At 47.1% G+C, this 16,500-nt stretch overlaps 2 protein-coding genes across 2 annotated transcripts; both read left to right on the top strand.

Annotated features, from left to right (window-relative positions):
• Positions 1-97: 97 nt before the first annotated feature.
• pclaf (PCNA clamp associated factor) lies at positions 98-2,881 on the top strand. Its single transcript, XM_035157310.2, has 4 exons — positions 98-346; positions 985-1,068; positions 1,145-1,325; positions 2,727-2,881. The coding sequence occupies exons 1-4, from the start codon at positions 301-303 to the stop codon at positions 2,767-2,769; spliced, it is 354 nt and encodes a 117-aa protein (XP_035013201.1). The 5' UTR covers positions 98-300; the 3' UTR covers positions 2,770-2,881.
• Positions 2,882-3,125: 244 nt separating this feature from the next.
• Positions 3,126-15,188, top strand: LOC118109868 (L-fucose kinase). Its single transcript, XM_035157309.2, has 24 exons — positions 3,126-3,307; positions 3,879-4,051; positions 4,159-4,310; positions 5,707-5,757; positions 5,839-5,964; positions 6,184-6,256; positions 6,911-7,008; positions 7,175-7,255; positions 7,650-7,769; positions 8,116-8,287; positions 8,851-8,957; positions 9,043-9,144; positions 9,510-9,683; positions 9,780-9,853; positions 10,381-10,736; positions 10,820-11,054; positions 11,129-11,295; positions 11,396-11,623; positions 12,014-12,157; positions 12,447-12,566; positions 12,755-12,942; positions 13,850-13,949; positions 14,124-14,347; positions 14,669-15,188. Exons 2-24 carry the CDS (start codon positions 3,973-3,975, stop codon positions 14,738-14,740), a joined length of 3,243 nt encoding a protein of 1,080 aa, XP_035013200.2. The 5' UTR covers positions 3,126-3,307; positions 3,879-3,972; the 3' UTR covers positions 14,741-15,188.
• Positions 15,189-16,500: the final 1,312 nt, after the last annotated feature.

Here is a 16,500-nt window from a genome sequence, read left to right as displayed (position 1 = left end):
ATGCTGTGGTTCTTCCAGACTACCAGGGCGTGGCAGTGTTTTGCCATCGCTGCTCCTCGTCTACCAGAAGTGAGGCACCGGAAGAAGAAGTCTCCCGCCCCCTGCTGAGCTTTTTAAACCAGCGCGGGACTCTGCTCCTCTCACTTCCTGTTAGTTCTGTTGTCTGATCAGTTCTGTGTCTTCAGTCTGATCTTCCTGTGATCGTCCTGTGATCTTCCTGTGATCTTCCTCTGGTCACTGAGCTCTGTTTAGTTGGTGAAACCTCTTCTTCCTCGGTCTCGGTCTCCGCGCGGACGGAACATGGTGCGGACTAAAGCGGACAGTGTCCCCGGCTCCTACAGGAAAGGTACAGTTACTCGTGTCTGACATTAATGTGACTGACGAGCTGATGGGAAACGTCCGAACGCGTCTTTTTACCGTGTTAACTGAACGAACCTGGTTTGAAATGAATATTATTGTGAGAACAGGAAACTGAAACTCGATCATCAGTCTCCCGCCAACCGGAGCCGGTCCCGGTTCAGAACACGCGCAGAGTCCCTGCTCGGTCAAACCGGGTCTTTGTGGTTTCATCTCGTGATAAATTCATTTCACTGAACTTCATCTGGAGAATAAACTCTTTTCTGCACTGGCGCCAGTTTTTAGCGCCACAGTGCGGCGTCATGCGGACGTTGCACGAAACCTCGTTGAAAAATGACATAATTAAAAATGATCTCGCTTCTCGTTGAAAGTAAATGTGAGACCGGAAGCGATGAACGCGTTTGAACTCGTCTACATGGTCCTGTGGAGCCTTCGGCTGAACACAGACCCACTGTTCAACCCTCCATTCAATAAAAAGTGAAATTTAACATCTCAACAAATGTTCCTACAGTGATATTGATTCTGTTTCCTGTTGGTGACGTCATATCTGCTCTCCGCCTGCTGCCGTCAGGCCTCATAAGATCTATTATTCATAATGTTTGCTGGTTCGGTTCCTCTGCTTTTCAGCTGTTGCAGCTTCAGCTCCGAGGAAGTCTCTGGGCTCCAGTTCCACCAACTCGTCGTCCTGCAGCAGCCAGTCGTCCACACCAGGTCAGTGTGTCCACTCACCGTCTGTCCCCCTCCACCAAACCACGCAGCTGAGCTGATGATGTTCTTTCATTCAAAGCTAAGGGCAAATATGCCGGTGGGAACCTGGTGTGTCCTCGCCCCACTCCGACCTGGCAGAAGGGCATCGGGGACTTCTTCGGTGGGCCCCCCAGGAAGCCTGAGAAGGAGAACCAGAGACCCCAGGAGACTGAGGACGACGAGGAGGCCGGAGGCAGCGGGATGTCCAAGGCCAACAGGAAGTATGTTTCTTATCAGGTCGCGTTGTTAAAACTGAAGTTGTTGATTAACTGCAGCTCAGAGGTCTGGTCCTGGAACCGTTGGTTGACTTGTACCTGAGAGATGAATAAACTTGATGAGTAGACTGAGGCTCGGCTGCTTCTGAACAACCAACAGGAGAACCTGAGACTTTCTATCATTTAGGAAAAATGACCAACAACAGAAATGCTCAACGTTATTTAGAAAAGTCTATAAATTAGTTTTATCCTCCAAGTGGAAACTTGATTCAGAAACGCGATGCACAGTAACACCTCAGTACTAAAAGACCGGTTTGGGCTCCTCTTCACAAACCGCGGCAGCGGAGTCTGGACCAGTTCACGTGGTTTGTATCTCCAGTGCTTTGTCTCATGTTTTCTTCTGTGAAACCAGTGAAGATCTTTTCTACATTTGTGCACGTTGAGCCGTTTACTCTGCACAGTTTCTTCTGGAGGATGTTCTGTGTTATATTAGATTTCAGCTCATTAAACCTGTGCTGGTCTAGTTTGCTGTCATGTCTCAGGCATGTCATTAATGACAGCGTAGCATTTAGTTTACACTTAACGTGTTTGTAGGAAACGGGTGAATTGGACTGTATGAAAGCTGAGTCACGTCCAACACATTGGCGTTATTCACGCAGTCTGACTCTCCTCCTGACAAACGATTATTTAAACACAACTGTTTGTCTATTGAACACTGTTGTGTTACACAAGCGTTGCACTACAGCAGCTGAGAAGGTCGTCATGGTTCTTGTGGACGAAACCTCAGGTACATGAGATTAAATGTGTTTTATGAAATCTGCTCAATGTGGCAGCTGCTGCATCTGTAGAGAACTTTAAAATCTTTAGTGTCAGTCTTTTTGAAACGACAGTTTATTTACACGTCGCTGCTGATTGGACGACACCTCTGACACCCCCCCCCAAATGAGACGAGGTACCTCGAAGCTCGTCGACACGTTCAGAGGAAACATGTCGTTCAACCTGGAAACTGTAGAATGTTGAGTTTGAACATGGTAACTTGAACCAGGTAAAGTGAGGCTGACATTTCCTCTGACCAATCACAACAAAGTGAACCAGCTGACCAATCAGCAGGCTGGGCTTTATCAGGAGGGGGTCTTAAAGAGACAGGAGCTAAAACCAAGTGTCTCAGACAGAGGCTGAAAAGAGGAGCTGCAGCGATGGACGGTCTGAGGAACGTGATTCTGAACGTTAGAGCATGAAAACATTTCACAGTAACAACACTAATTCAAACGATCAACATGAACAGAATGTGTCTCTTTAAAAAAGATGTAACTGAAAAGGTCGATCGTTATGAATTTAGCAGAAATCTCCTGTAACCATGTTGTGTAAAGAAAAGCTCCTGTGAAGTGACAGTGTTGTGTTGTGCAGGTCCAGGCCGCTGCCAGCTGACGATGAGGAGGATGACGCCTGAGACGATGAAGCTGTCTGCTGCTCAGGCTCGCAGGCACTTCACTGTACATCTGTATATACTTTTCTGCTGAATTCCCTTTAAATAGGTCATTAAACACTTTTTATGTTTTTAAGTTGCTGGTGTCTGTTGTGTTGATCACGTCCTTTAAGCAGGAATATATTCACGTGCACAGTGTGTCTGTTCCCGGAGCAGCATTTATATCTTCATAGGGAGAAGTGTTGATTTAAAGAGTAAATCATTCACCAGGCTTTCTGGAACAAAGACTAAATAAAGATGGAGGACACTTCACTTCCTCCCAGGAGCCGAACTGTTTCCTGCCGTGACGTCTTAACCTGTTTGATCAAACAACGAATTAAAACCAAACACTTGAACTTCCGAGAGCCGTCAGAGGAACTCTGTCACCGCCCCACCCGGAGGTCCCGGCATTACAATCAAACGCTACCGTTTCTACAGCCTACGGCAGCCGGTGTGGTCCGTGTTTACATCCGGTGTGTTTGATTCTAACGGTCAGTTACCGACGGACAGCGAGTCAACACAGGTCGGTGCTGCGCGTGCGTGTATCTCTTTGTATGTGTGTATCTATAGTTATGAGGACATTTAGTCTGGTCCTCACAAAGATCAGAGTTAGTTTATAGTTACAGTTAGGGTTAGGTTATAGTTAAGGTTGGGTTACAGTTAGGGTTGGGTTATAGTTAATAATAGTTAGGGTTGGGTTATAGTTAAGTAATAGTTAGGTTAGGTTATGGTTAGGTTACAGTTAGGGTTGGGTTATAGTTAAGGTTGGGTTATGGTTATAGTTAGGGTTGGGTTATAGTTAAGTAATAGTTAGGGTTAGGTTATGGTTAGGTTACAGTTAGGGTTGGGTTATGGTTATAGTTAGGGTTGGGTTATGGTTATAGTTAGGGTTGGGTTATTCAGGTTGTTTGGTTGGGGCTAGGGAATGTATTATGTCAATGAGCGTCCTCATAACTATATAGAGACGTGCATGTGTGTGTGAGTCTCTGTGTGTGTGTGTGTGAGTGAGTCTCTGTGTGTGTGAGTCTCTGTGTCTGTGTGTCTCTCTGCGTGTGTGTGTCTGTGTTGTGTTTCTAACTGTAACCATGTGACAGTGCTCAGTCATGACCTGAGGGGACGGAGGAAACAGTCTCTGAGGTGGGGACACTTTTCAGTGGAACACTGCCGAGCTGAGAGAAGACAGACGAGATGTGGAGCAGCAGGTTGAGGTGGACGGTGGTGGTCCTGACCTGCCAGCACAAAGACACTGTGTACTCCTTCCAGAGAGGTGCTCCTCCTCCTCCTCCTCCTCCTCATCAGTATCAGTGACGTAGTTGTAGAAATATATGAAACCACTTCACACCTCCTATAATTGTGTGTGTGTGTGTGTCACAGAGCTGGAGTTGCGGCAGCAGTGTGGCTCTCTCTATGAGGGTGCGTTGGTTTTGACCGTGCAGGACCGCCAGGAGCCGCTGGGCAGCGGGGGGGCCACCCTGAACGCTCTGCTGGTCGCTGCTGAACATCTGAGCAACAGAGCCGGACACACTGTGAGTCTGGGACCTTTATGATGTTACACTTGTGCAATGACTGTAAATAAAGAAAGACGACATAAAAGCTCCTAACTGTGAAGCCAAAGCATCTCTATCGCCCCCTGGAGGCTGGCTGCAGTAAAGGTCATTAACTCCGCCTCCTCCATGTTAGCAGATGGGATACAACACAAAAACAAAAATCTAAGTAGACATTAAATAAATGTTTGTTAAAGATGTTTCTGTCATTTCAGGTCGTTCTTATCTGACTGATGTTCAAGTGTTTCTGATCAGTTTGGTTTGAACTAGTTAGTGTTATGGAAGTTGTCTTTATGATCTCGTCAAGGTCTGACACTGTACGGCAAATTAAAAGAATAACTTTAGATTTGCAACTTACCGTATGTTTGCTGTGTTGAGATCCTTCTCGTGACGCAAATTTGTTCTGGAAGTTTCCTGGCAGCTGGTGAAAGGAGAACTCAGGCAGCAGCTGAAGGTTTGAATGTAGACTTGATGCATCAAGGAAACCAGGAAGTGAAACAACATACAAACACTAACAGAGCAACATGAGCAACTGTCTCCACCAAGTCTGAAGATGTCTCCCACAGCCTCCCAGTATATCTCCCTCACCCTGCGTCACCCATGAAGGTCCCTCTCTCTGTTACATGGAGGTGCTTGCATCCTATTGGACAGTTCAGTGTAAAGTGTGTGTTCATGAATCACATTGTGTCCTCACGTCTGGTGAAACACACAAAGAGTCGGTGTCTCTGTCTGGAGCCTCTGAGTTAGATCTGAACGTCCCTGAGTGAAGACACTACAATGTCCTGTTGGTCCTTTATCTATAACCTGACCTTGGTTCTGCTCAGAGAGAGAAGGAGGATCTGTGGAACCAGACAGGCTCTATTCTCCTGTACAGATAGAATATACACTATACATAATATATAGTGACATATACTGTAATGTGTGAGGATGGTCAAAAACACCTCAACAGTTAGAACCTGTAAAGTTTATAGCGTTAATATAAAAAACCTGTTGTGTTTTAACTTCAAATTAAAATTTGAAAATATCTGTTTGCTGCCTGGACATTTGTCAAGTTTTCGGTGCATTAATAGAATATATTAAAAATCCAATCAGTGCATATGAACATATGAATGGATGACGGCCTCTTACAGGATTTCTCCGTCGAAGCCTTCTGGTAAAACAGTGAGAGCGACTTCTGGGTCCTCTGAGTTCTCACAGTGGAGGAGTTCTTTAAGGGCCAGGTAGTCCACATCTTTATCAGCACGTGGACCATTTGTGACGTCGACATGCAACAGCACAAAGCCCTTAGGAAAACCTGTATCAGCTCCTGACAGGATTGGCTGCAGTAATCCCTATAATGAACTGTTTCATCTTGAATAAAGAAGTTTTATTTCCTCAGGTGGTGACAGCTGACGTCCTGGATGATGCTCACATCCTCATCCTCCACACAGTGAGTCCAGTCCAGTGGCAGTATTTGTGTTTCTCTAGTTTGATTTGTATTTTTCGGTGCTAACGTGTTTATATCCTGCAGGGTAGAGATTTCCCCTGGAGCTCCTGCAGCAGAGCGTTCTGCTGGTTACCTCGAGAGGAACCGGATCAGAAGGTCCAGGCTCCGGTCTGCTGTCTGGACCTGCTGCTGGAGTGTCTCAGTACCAAGGTCTGCCTCAGTCTTCATCGTTTATTTCACACAGAACTTCACATTTTACATTACGATGATAAAAATCAACCACCAACGACACTGAATAGTGAAAATATACTACCTGACAGCTTCAAATCTTGAAATGGAGATAATTGTGTTACATGTGGTGTTCCACACGGTTGTTTGTTGGGGCCACTGTAGTTTACACAGACTGTTGATTTTGTGTTTTTGTCTCAGATCTGTCCTGGTTCCCCTCCTGGTGTTTGGGTCTGCAGCACTGACATGATTCTCTCAATCCCTCCTGACTTTGGTTAGTGTACAGAGAAGTACAGGGAATCACCGCTGACTAACTTCTTACTCTTCATTAGTTTGGCTTCTAGAAACCAACTTATTTATACAGAGGCTGTTAAAAACACTTCTTTCCTTTTTCTGTTATTGTTTCCTGTTTCTGTTTTTTTCTTGCGTGAATCGAGGCTCTTCTAAAGCCTTTGACGCTAATTGTTTATCTGCGTTTCAGGGCTGAACAAACTATATTGACTTGAATTGTTGTGTTAGAAATTCATTTACAAGTTTCCATATCTCAGGAAAACCTGAGAGAAGTTTTCAAATTTGGCTCAAACATTCACCTGGACTTTTGGTGGTTCGAGGTCAAAGTTACTCTTTGACCATAATTCAAGAATTGATGTGGTAATTCGTACAAATTTTCAGGCAAATTTTTAATAGGATAAAATGAAAAGTCAAAGTGACATAACACTCGGGAGCAGAGGGAGAGGCTGTGAACCTTCATCCTGTAACTTCACTGTTTGGCAGAAACAACAACTACAAGTAATTCCAGTTCTTCCAGGATGTCTGATGTGTTTGTTCAATCATCGTCTCCAAACTGGCCTCCGCCTTAATCAGCCCACGAGTGACAGTCAAAGTAATACTGTGTGTGTGTGTGTGTGCGTGTGCGTGTGTGTGTTAGCTCTTTCCTGGCAGGGCTTCTCTGGTGTTCGGGTTTTGGCGTTACCAGGGGACATCTCCTATGCAGCCAATCACGGAGTCTACCTGTCCGACCAACAGGTGCTCACTTTATTTAAACTAATGTCTGTTAAATTACTCGATGATTTTGTGTGAAAGTTAAATATTCTTTAACATTGTTAAAACATTTAATCATAATTTAAAGATTTTTAGCATCAACAAACTGTATCCAGAGTGTGACTGAAGGAGCGTTTGTTTCGTCTCCCAGGGTCAAGTCAGAGACATCATCTACAAGGGAACAAAGGAGCAGATTGAACAAGCTCTGATGCCTGATGGGAAAGTCCCACTGGTGCGTCCTCTCCTGTGCTGACTAAGAAAATCTGACTAATAGTTTGACTAATAGAGTAATTTTTTTAAGTTACTGAAAGCTGAGGTTTTGATATTCACTCTCTTAAAGGGTCATTTCCTTCAAAAAACACAATCGGGAAAAGTTGCTGTTTTGTGCTTCAAGTGCAATTTTTCATTCAGCACCTGAAACTAAATCCCTGCTCTGTGTCTGTCAGAGGGAGCGAGTGAGTCCACGGCTCATTAACACTACGTGGAGAAGGGAAAGGTTCAAATCTTATTTAAAATGTGTAAAAGCTTCTAAAGGTTGGATTCAGGCTGATGTTTGAAGGTTATTCTAACCAGTAATGAATCCAGACTGATGAGGTCTGTCTGCTGGTCTGTCTGCTGGTCTGCAGGTGTCAGGTCCGGTCTTCTTCAGCAGGTCTGTGTCAGAGAAGTTGTTGCAGACTCACGTCACTCCTCCCCTAGATGGCTGCACGTACCTGGGCCTGGACTCTGGAGCTCCGCCCCTGCAGGTACAATAGGTGTACTGAAGTAGAAACACTCTGTTTATGGTCAGGTTGGTCATTTTAATCAGTGTTATGACTGAAATGTTTTCATGCGCTAATGTTCAGAATCACTCTCCTCAGACTGTCCAGCGCTGCAGCTCCTCTTTTCAGCCTCTGTCTCAAACTCTTGGTTGTAGCTCCTGTCTCTTTAAGACCCCCCCACCTGTGGGTCAGTCCAATCAGCCCTGTTCACTAACTCTCTGTTCCTCTTTCACTTTCTCAGTTCGTGTTGGACGAACAGTTAAACTCACGTATCTCACGTCAGAAGTGTGACGTGGAAGCTCTTGTTTCATCCGTCTGTCTCGTTCCTCAGATCTCTCTCTTCCTGGACGTCCTGAAGTGTCTCTGCTCAGATCTGACTCAGGATCAGTTTGTGAGTGAGGAGAGAGCCGGCTGCAGTTCTGTTGTTGGACCACAGGGGGCGATGGTGAGGGGTGGCAGGACGGAGCTGTGGAGGATCCTAAGAGGGACTCCGCTCAGACTGGGTGGGTGAACCTGTCTGTCTCTGTCTCTCTGTCTCTCTGTGAACCTGTCTCTCTGTCAGTCTGTCTCTCTAGCTTAGCTTAGCTTGAAGACTAGGAACAGGTGGAACTGCTATCTTAGCTTAGCTTAGCTTGAAGACTAGGAACAGGTGGAACTGCTATCTTAGCTTAGCTTAGCTTGAAGACTAGGAACAGGTGGAACTGCTAGCTTAGCTTAGCTTGAAGACTAGGAACAGGTGGAACTGCTAGCTCAGCAGCTGAAGACTAGGAACAGGGGAACTCCAGCTAGCTAGACTGCTAGAACCTAGCTTAGCTTGAAGACTAGGAACAGGTGGAACTGCTAGCTTAGCTTAGCTTAGCTTGAAGACTAGGAACAGGGGGAACTGCTAGCTTAGCTTAGCTTAGTTTGAAGACTAGGAACAGGTGGAACTGCTAGCTTAGTTTAGCTTAGCTTGAAGACTAGGAACAGGTGGAACTGCTAGCTTAGCTTAGCTTAGCTTGAAGACTAGGAACAGGGGGACCTAGCTTAACCACCTGTACGACGTGTTTCGCTCTCGCCCTCACAGTCTACGTCCCCGGCGGTCGCTACGACTACCTGACTCTGTCTGGAAAGCAGCACGTGGAGCGACTGACCTGTGATTGGACGGACAGGAACACGCTGTCTCACATCCAGGTGACTCACCCTGTTCCTCTGTGTCCTCATACAAGCGTCCTCACTGAGTTTCACTAACGCTGCACGACTTCCTGTTTCCCCTCAGAGAGAGAGAGGGCTCAGTGACGGAGGTCGGGTGATCAACAGCGTTCTGGAGGCAGACGTTGCTGTGGCGACCGGAGCAGTGGTGCAGCACTGCCACCTACAGGTGAGGCGCTCAACATCAACATCGCCTGACGATGAATTAGCTTCTTGGGACAGCGGACGATATTTTGGGGCCTCTGGTGGAAAGAGTTTTAATCTGGGCCCAAACCTCTGTCGTCTGTTCAGTGTTCATCTCCATTAACAACTAACTGCATATAAATGCAAAGACGTTAACCAACAGAGAGCTTATGACTGTTTACCTGCGGCGGCCCTGCTCAAACGTGATTAGTCAAACTAGAAACAGAAACCAGAAGCTTCCGGACCCAAAGTCTTGTCCCTCGCCACCGATTCTGTTTATTACAAGAAGAATCTGTTTCTACAGATTAACAGTTCATGTTTCAGTGTTGTGACCTCTGACCTCTGCACCAGGGTCCTCTGGACGTCCCCTCAGGTTGTTTACTGTCGGGTCTCGAGCTGTCGACGTCACGCTGCGTCAGGCAGCTGAAAATGACCAATGACATCATCATCCAGGGACATCGCATCGAGCTGGGGGAGTTAAAGCTGAACGTCTACACAGTGATGGGAGCGCAGGACGACCTGGAGGTAAAAAACATCTAATATGAAACTCAAATGTCCCTTCTATCTTTTTCTTTCACTTTGTAACCAGATGTAAATCAGTCTCCTCCTCCTCCTCCTCAGGTCTCCTCTGATGACAGCGACGCCTCCTTCCTCAACCAGAGATGGAGCGACTTCTTCAACAGGACAGGAACACAGTAAGATTCTTGAAAATGAGTCTCATTACTTTCTCTTTATCTTTACTGTAAAGTTTGTTTTTATTACGTCTCCACGTCGCTGGGGACACTGACTGGAGGCGAGATGTTTTCAGGTTGTCCTCTTATTGCTCCTCCTCTCCCTCTCCTCCTCTCCTCTCTCCTCCTCTCCTCTCTCCTCCTCTCCTCTCCTCTCCTCTCCTCTCCTCTCCCTCCTCCTCTCTTCTCTCCTCTCCTCTCCTCTCCCTCTCCTCTCCTCCTCTCCTCTCCTCTCCCTCTCCTCTCCTCCTCTCCTCCTCTCCTCTCTCTCCTCTCCTCTCCTCTCCTCTCCCTCTCTCCTCTCTCCTCTCCTCTCTCCTCTCCTCTCCTCTCCTCTCTCCTCTCCCTCTCCTCTCCTCTCCTCTCCTCCCCTCTCTCCCCTCTCCTCTCCTCTCCTCTCCTCTCCTCCCCTCTCCTCTCCCCTCTCCTCTCCTCCTCCCCTCCTCTCCTCCTCTCCTCTCCTCTCCTCTCCTCTCCTCCTCTCTCCTCAGGCCGGAGGAGTTATGGGTCAGAGGAGGGCAGCGCTCCCTCCTGGAGGCTCGTCTCTTCCCGGTGCTCCACCCCAGAGGGGGAGCTGTGGGTCTGGAGGGAGGTGTTGGCTGGCTGCTGGGGGGAGACGGCAGCCTGCGCTGGTGGAGGGAGGCATGGAGGCTGTCGTTAAAGGAAGTGCTGTCACTCACCCGCCAGGAGGCGGAGCTGCATTGGAGGGAGGAGTTACTGTTCCTGGCCGGGAGGCGGAGAGTGTTTGACGCCCTGATGAGTCAGACAGACGTCTGCCTGCTGCCTTGCTTCAAGGCAGCGGTGCTGGGAGGCCAGCAGGGGGCGCTCCTGGAGACCCTGGACAATAGTGAGTCACGGGGGTCGGGGGGGTGGATGGGAGAGTTGACATCAGGTGGGAGGAACTTCCTCTTGTTTTTCCTCTTTCTTCAGTCGCAGGAGGTTGCAGGGAGCAGGGGGTGGAGCCTGGGGCAGAGCTGGGCGTGGCTGCTCGCTGTCTCTCCTGTATCGCTGATGTGTTGGTGTGTATGGCGGGGGGGAGGGGAGGTCTGAGGAGTGGACCTGCTGCTAATGAGGCCTGGAGCCCCGCCTACTTCCTGTTGGAGGAGGGTAACCTGAGGGTCGGAGTCCACGCCCTGGCTAAACAGAGAGTTGATTGGCTGAGTAGGTGAGTGTCACTCTTGATTTGATTTACTGTTTATGTGTCATTGGTTGATTCTAACCTGTGACTGCCCCCTTCAGGCCGGACCTGCTGGTTCGTGCGGCGCGGCACTACGAGGGCGCGGGTCAGGTGCTGCTACGACAGGCTGTGATGTCATCGCAGAGGTTCATCTCTATTGGTCAGGGTGAAGTCCCGCCCCTTGATGAGTGGCATGAAGTGGAGTGTCCGGCCAGACTGGACTTGGCAGGTGAGTCCAGAGGAACTGATTTTACTTTGACCTCTGACCTCTCCTCTGTGTTGGGAGGAAAGTGGGGTTATGAATCTGCTGTGAACTTTTTGTGTTTCAGGCGGGTGGAGTGACACTCCTCCCATCGCCTTCGAGCACGGCGGCTCTGTGACCAACGCTGCGGTGAGGGTCGATGGGAAACGCCCCATCGGTGCCAGAGCCCGTCGCATCGCAGAGCCCCGCCTCCTGCTGGTCAGCCACACCGGGGGGAGGGAAAGTGAGGTTTCCACGGAAACAGTGTGCGACAGCCTGGATGACTTGAGGGACTACTGTCAGCCCCACGCTCCCGGTAAGAGGCAAACTCAGGTTTATCAATCCAACTCAAACTCTGCTACCAGCTGCAGGTTCAAACCTTTGTCTTGTGAGTGAGAGACATGTCACTGCTGAACACTAAGGAACAAAAATAAAACATTGTTAAAGATTAAGACACATGAGACATTTCACATGGTTTCATAACTGAATCTGCCATGAGTCATAACAGACCCCTATGTTGAGAACCAGTGGTCTAAACTCTGTGTCTGTGTGTGTGTGTGTGTGTGTGTGTGTGTGTGTGTGTGTGTGAGTGTGTGTGTGTGTGTGTGTGTGTGTGTGTGTGTGTGTGTGTGTGTGTGTGTGTGTGTGTGTGTGTGTGTGTGTGTGTGTGTGTGTGTGTGTGTGTGTGTGTGTGTGTGTGTCACAGGAGCCCTACTGAAGGCGGTGTGTGTGTGCAGCAGCCTGGTGTCTCTCACCTCCCAGCATTCTCTGGGGGATCAGCTGATGCAGAGGTGGGGGGGAGGGGTGGAGCTCCACAGCTGGTCGGCGCTGCCCACCGGATCTGGACTGGGTGAGAGAACGTTTGAATAAAATGAGGAACCACACACATCCACCAGGGCAAAAATATTGAATATGTGTAAAGACAAATGACATTTTATTTATAAAGTCTAAAGTCTTTATACTTTTGCGCCAGTTTAACGTTTTTTTAAACTTTTTGTGAATTTAATCTGAGTCTAATGTCCTATAAATCATCACCTCATTAAATAATGTTGATATTCATGTTTCACGTCTGGCTGAAGTATTTTCAGTGTTCAGCGCAGATCTTCTCAACAGAGGTGTGACGTGTTGTTGTCCTGCAGGTACCAGCAGTATCCTGGCGGGGGCGCTGTTGGCTGCTGTCTACCGATGCACCGGTCGAACCTACGACACAGACTGCCTCATCCACGCCATCCTGTACCTGGAGCAGATTCTCACCACAGGTCTGAAGCTCTGACACAGAAACTCTGCACTCGTTCAGCAGCTGCAGTCTATTTACTGTACGCTCTTCTTCTCCTTCTCCTCTTACTCCTTCTTGCTCTTCTTCTTCTTCCTCTTCTTCCTCCTCCTTTGTTTTTAATCCTTCTTCCTCTCTTTTGTTGTTCTTCTTCTTCTCCCTCCTCCTCTGCAGGAGGAGGTTGGCAGGATCAGGTGGGAGGTCTGGTGGGTGGAGTAAAGGTGGGTCGTTCCAGAACATCTCTGCCCCTGCAGGTGGAGGTGGAACGTCTGAGTCCTCCAGATGACTTCTTGGTTGCTCTGGAGCAGCGCCTCCTGCTGGTGTATACGGGAAAAACCCGCCTGGCTCGAAACCTGCTGCAGGTTTGTGTTGGTCTGTTCAGTCTGTGTCAACAACCTTCTTCTCTTGTCCCTGAGTGAAGACACTACAATGTCCTGTTGGTCCTCTATCTATAACCTGACCTGGGTTCTGCTCAGAGAGAGAAGGAGGATCTGTGGAACCAGACAGGCTCTATTCTCCTGTACAGATAGAATATACACTATACTTAATATATAGTGACAGATACTGTAATGTGAGGATGGAGCTAGACTGACATCATGATGATGATGATGATGATGGTGATATGATGGTGATGGTGATGATGATGGTGATGATGGTGATGGTGATGATGGGATGATGTGATGATGATGGTGATGATGGTGATGATGATGTGATGGTGATGATGATGGTGATGATGGTGATGATGATGGTGATGATGATGGTGATGATGATGATGATGGTGATGATGGTGATGGTGATGATGATGATGGTGATGGTGATGATGGTGATGATGATGGTGATGATGGTGATGATGATGGTGATGATGGTGATGATGATGATGATGGTGATGATGGTGATGATGATGATGATGATGATGATGATGATGATGATGATGATGATGATGATGGTGATGATGATGATGGTGATGATGATGGTGATGATGATGGTGATGATGATGATGGTGATGATGATGATGGTGATGATGATGGTGATGATGATGATGATGGTGATGATGGTGATGGTGATGATGATGATGGTGATGATGATGATGGTGATGATGGTGATGATGATGGTGATGATGATGATGATGATGGTGATGATGGTGATGATGATGGTGATGATGGTGATGATGATGATGATGGTGATGATGGTGATGATGATGATGGTGTGATGATGATGATGGTGATGGTGATGATGGTGATGGTGATGATGATGTGGATCTGTCTGTAGGATGTGGTTCGTAGCTGGTACAGTCGTCTTCCCTCAATGGTCCAGAACGCCCGGGAGCTCGTGGCCAATTCAGAGGAATGTGCCAGAGCCTGTTCAGAGGGTGAGACTGAACACACACTGTTCACACACACACACTGAACACACACTGAACACACACTGAACACACACTGTTCATACACTGAACACACACTGAACACACACTGAACACACACTGAACACACACTGAACACACACTGAACACACACTGAACACACTGAACACCCCCCCCCTGCAGGCTCTCTGTCCAGACTGGGTCGGTGTCTGACCCGCTCGTGGCAGCAGAAGAAGCTGATGGCTCCTGGTTGTGAACCGGCCTCTGTGAGGATCATGATGGAGGCTCTGAGGCCGCTGGTCCTGGGTCAGAGTCTGGCCGGTGCCGGGGGCGGTGGATTCCTCTACTTGCTGACCCAGGAGCCTGAGCAGCGGCAGGCGGTGCTGCAGGTCCTCAACAACACACCGGTAAGAAGAAGATTTCACTACTTTGATTTATTACATCAGTTTTTATAATATGTCAGATTTACAAATATTCATACAAGAAAAGAAACTCAACAGCAGAGCAGATAAACTCCGATCTGCTCATGGGAGAACTAACCCCCACATCACCGGCTCTCTATCCACACAATCCAACCAGTCCATACTACACGATTTCATTTCATTGAACTGGGAAAGACGCCATCATTTCTGTGGAAACTTTGATTTCCTGTTTGTGTTTTGGTGTCCGCAGTAAAACTCTGAACTTTGAGCTTCACTCTCATGCTCATGATAACTGGTTTGTTTCAGGGTCTGGGAGACTTCAGTGTTCACACAGTGGAGCTGGACATGGACGGGATTACAGTCCTACCCCCGTCCTGAGGACACACAGACACACCTCTGACACCGTGTGCTCACTCATCGTGAGCATGAAGAATTTAAACTCATTCATAAAGTGCAGTTAAAGGGATAAAATGTAAAAAATAATGAAATATATATGTGAAGCAGCTTTATTGGATATTTTTATACTGGCATAGGAAATGAAAACAGGAAGACCTCCCCTCAGCTTCACAGCTGTTCTCAGAGAAACATCTGTTAACAGCCTTTAGAGCTGCTGAGTCTGATGTTTCCCTCCTGAGGTGGTGGAGACCAAACACTGAGCTAACAGAGAGGAGACACGACTCAGATTGACCTGAGGCCTGAACTACGAAGCAGGATTTGTGGTCATCAGGTTAACTTCAGGTTTAATTCAGAGTTTTCAGTCCTACGAAGCTCGTTCCCTTGTTATCAGGTAAATCACCATGGTAACTTACGCTGAACAGCTGACCTGCTCCAGGTGAAGTTGGAGATAAGAGATCAAACAGTCTAAAGCTCCGCCCACTGACCACTCCCTTCCTTTGAACCATGACATCATGTTCTTAGAGGATCCGTGGAGCTGGTGTGGATGGTTCGAGTCTCTGAGGAGGACCAGGGTCTTCAGAGACCCACAAGATCCTTTGAGCTCCTCTGATGAGCTTCTGAAAGATCTAGACTCTCCTCAGAGGATGAACCTCTGTCAGCTGCTGGAGCCCAACAGAACCAGCCTGACCCGTAAAGTGCTCCCAGTACCACAGACTGCATCTGCTCCACTTGTTTCCTGTTCACTGTGGCTGATGCAGAGAAGCTCAATCTACATTTAGCACATTAATAACGTCTTCACACAGTCCAGATGTTTTACCAGCTGTTCTTCCTTCATTTAGCAGCTGGATCTGGCTCTTTTATTCTGGATGTTTGTTCTCCTCTGATTTTTATGATACAACAGTTTGATCCTCGGTGTGAAATCTGAGGCTCTGCTGTCAGTCAAACTGTGCATGTCTGTGATTGGTGCAGGAACCCCCCCCCCCTCATATCGAGAGAAAGAAAACCTGAGTGGACTTAGCGAGTTGATAACTAGCGTCATGTGACCACTTAGCCTGTGATTGTTAGGTGAGGTTCAGCTGGATAACCGACAGACCTCCTGGACATGTTGAACTCACTTGGTAGAACAGACGTCAGGTGACTCATGATCCGTCACGTTGTTGAGTGACTGATAAACAGCTGTTCACTGTAGTTCATCACCTCAGCTGCAGGAAACTTTTAGTTCTACATTATTCACTTATTATAAGTTCAAAGGGCAAGTTCACATATTTAAGTCTCGTTAAAACCAGTCTCATGCACACGTTTAATGAAAGTTTGTGAATGTTGTGATCGTTCTGGTTCTTTGTGTGATTCCACACATGGAGCCAGTAAACACATATGATATATATTATATAATATCTATAATAAACTCTATTAGTTCATATCACCCAATGTGACAAAAAAAGTGAACTTGTCCTTCACATTAAACCCAAAAAGTTTTTATAATTAATCAATGAATATAATTATAATAAACGAAGAAATCCTCCTGGTTTAATGGAAGATGTTCAGGGGATTTAATGTTTGTATATTTAAAACTTTGATAATGAATTTAAATTATTGAACTGTTGATTTTTGAATTTAAAATGTAACTTTGAAAAGTTTTAAAAGGAATAAAAACGACACTTTGATCAATAACTGATATGAACTGTGGTGATGGCGACACAAACATGTTCCATTGTGAATGTGAAGTCTTTTCTTTTATGATC

The sequence above is a fragment of the Hippoglossus stenolepis genome, chromosome 5 (assembly GCF_022539355.2).
Source record: "Hippoglossus stenolepis isolate QCI-W04-F060 chromosome 5, HSTE1.2, whole genome shotgun sequence".
Classification (NCBI taxonomy): Eukaryota; Metazoa; Chordata; class Actinopteri; order Pleuronectiformes; family Pleuronectidae; genus Hippoglossus; species Hippoglossus stenolepis.
The sequence above is the reverse complement of the archived record's forward strand: the minus strand, read 5'-3'. Positions and strand labels throughout refer to the sequence as shown.

What these genes read in the sequence shown, in the direction of transcription:
- LOC118109868 (XM_035157309.2), top strand. Translation starts at nt 3,973, where the DNA reads ATGTGGAGCAGCAGGTTGAGGTGGACGGTGGTGGTCCTGACCTGCCAG. An exon ending in GAGCGCAGGACGACCTGGAG is followed by an intron (nt 9,684 to 9,779) that starts GTAAAAAACATC and finishes CCTCCTCCTCAG; the next exon opens with GTCTCCTCTGATGACAGCGA. An exon ending in TGGCTCGAAACCTGCTGCAG is followed by an intron (nt 12,943 to 13,849) that starts GTTTGTGTTGGT and finishes ATCTGTCTGTAG; the next exon opens with GATGTGGTTCGTAGCTGGTA.
- pclaf (XM_035157310.2), top strand. Translation starts at nt 301, where the DNA reads ATGGTGCGGACTAAAGCGGACAGTGTCCCCGGCTCCTACAGGAAAG. An exon ending in CCCCGGCTCCTACAGGAAAG is followed by an intron (nt 347 to 984) that starts GTACAGTTACTC and finishes TCTGCTTTTCAG; the next exon opens with CTGTTGCAGCTTCAGCTCCG. An exon ending in CAGCCAGTCGTCCACACCAG is followed by an intron (nt 1,069 to 1,144) that starts GTCAGTGTGTCC and finishes TTTCATTCAAAG; the next exon opens with CTAAGGGCAAATATGCCGGT.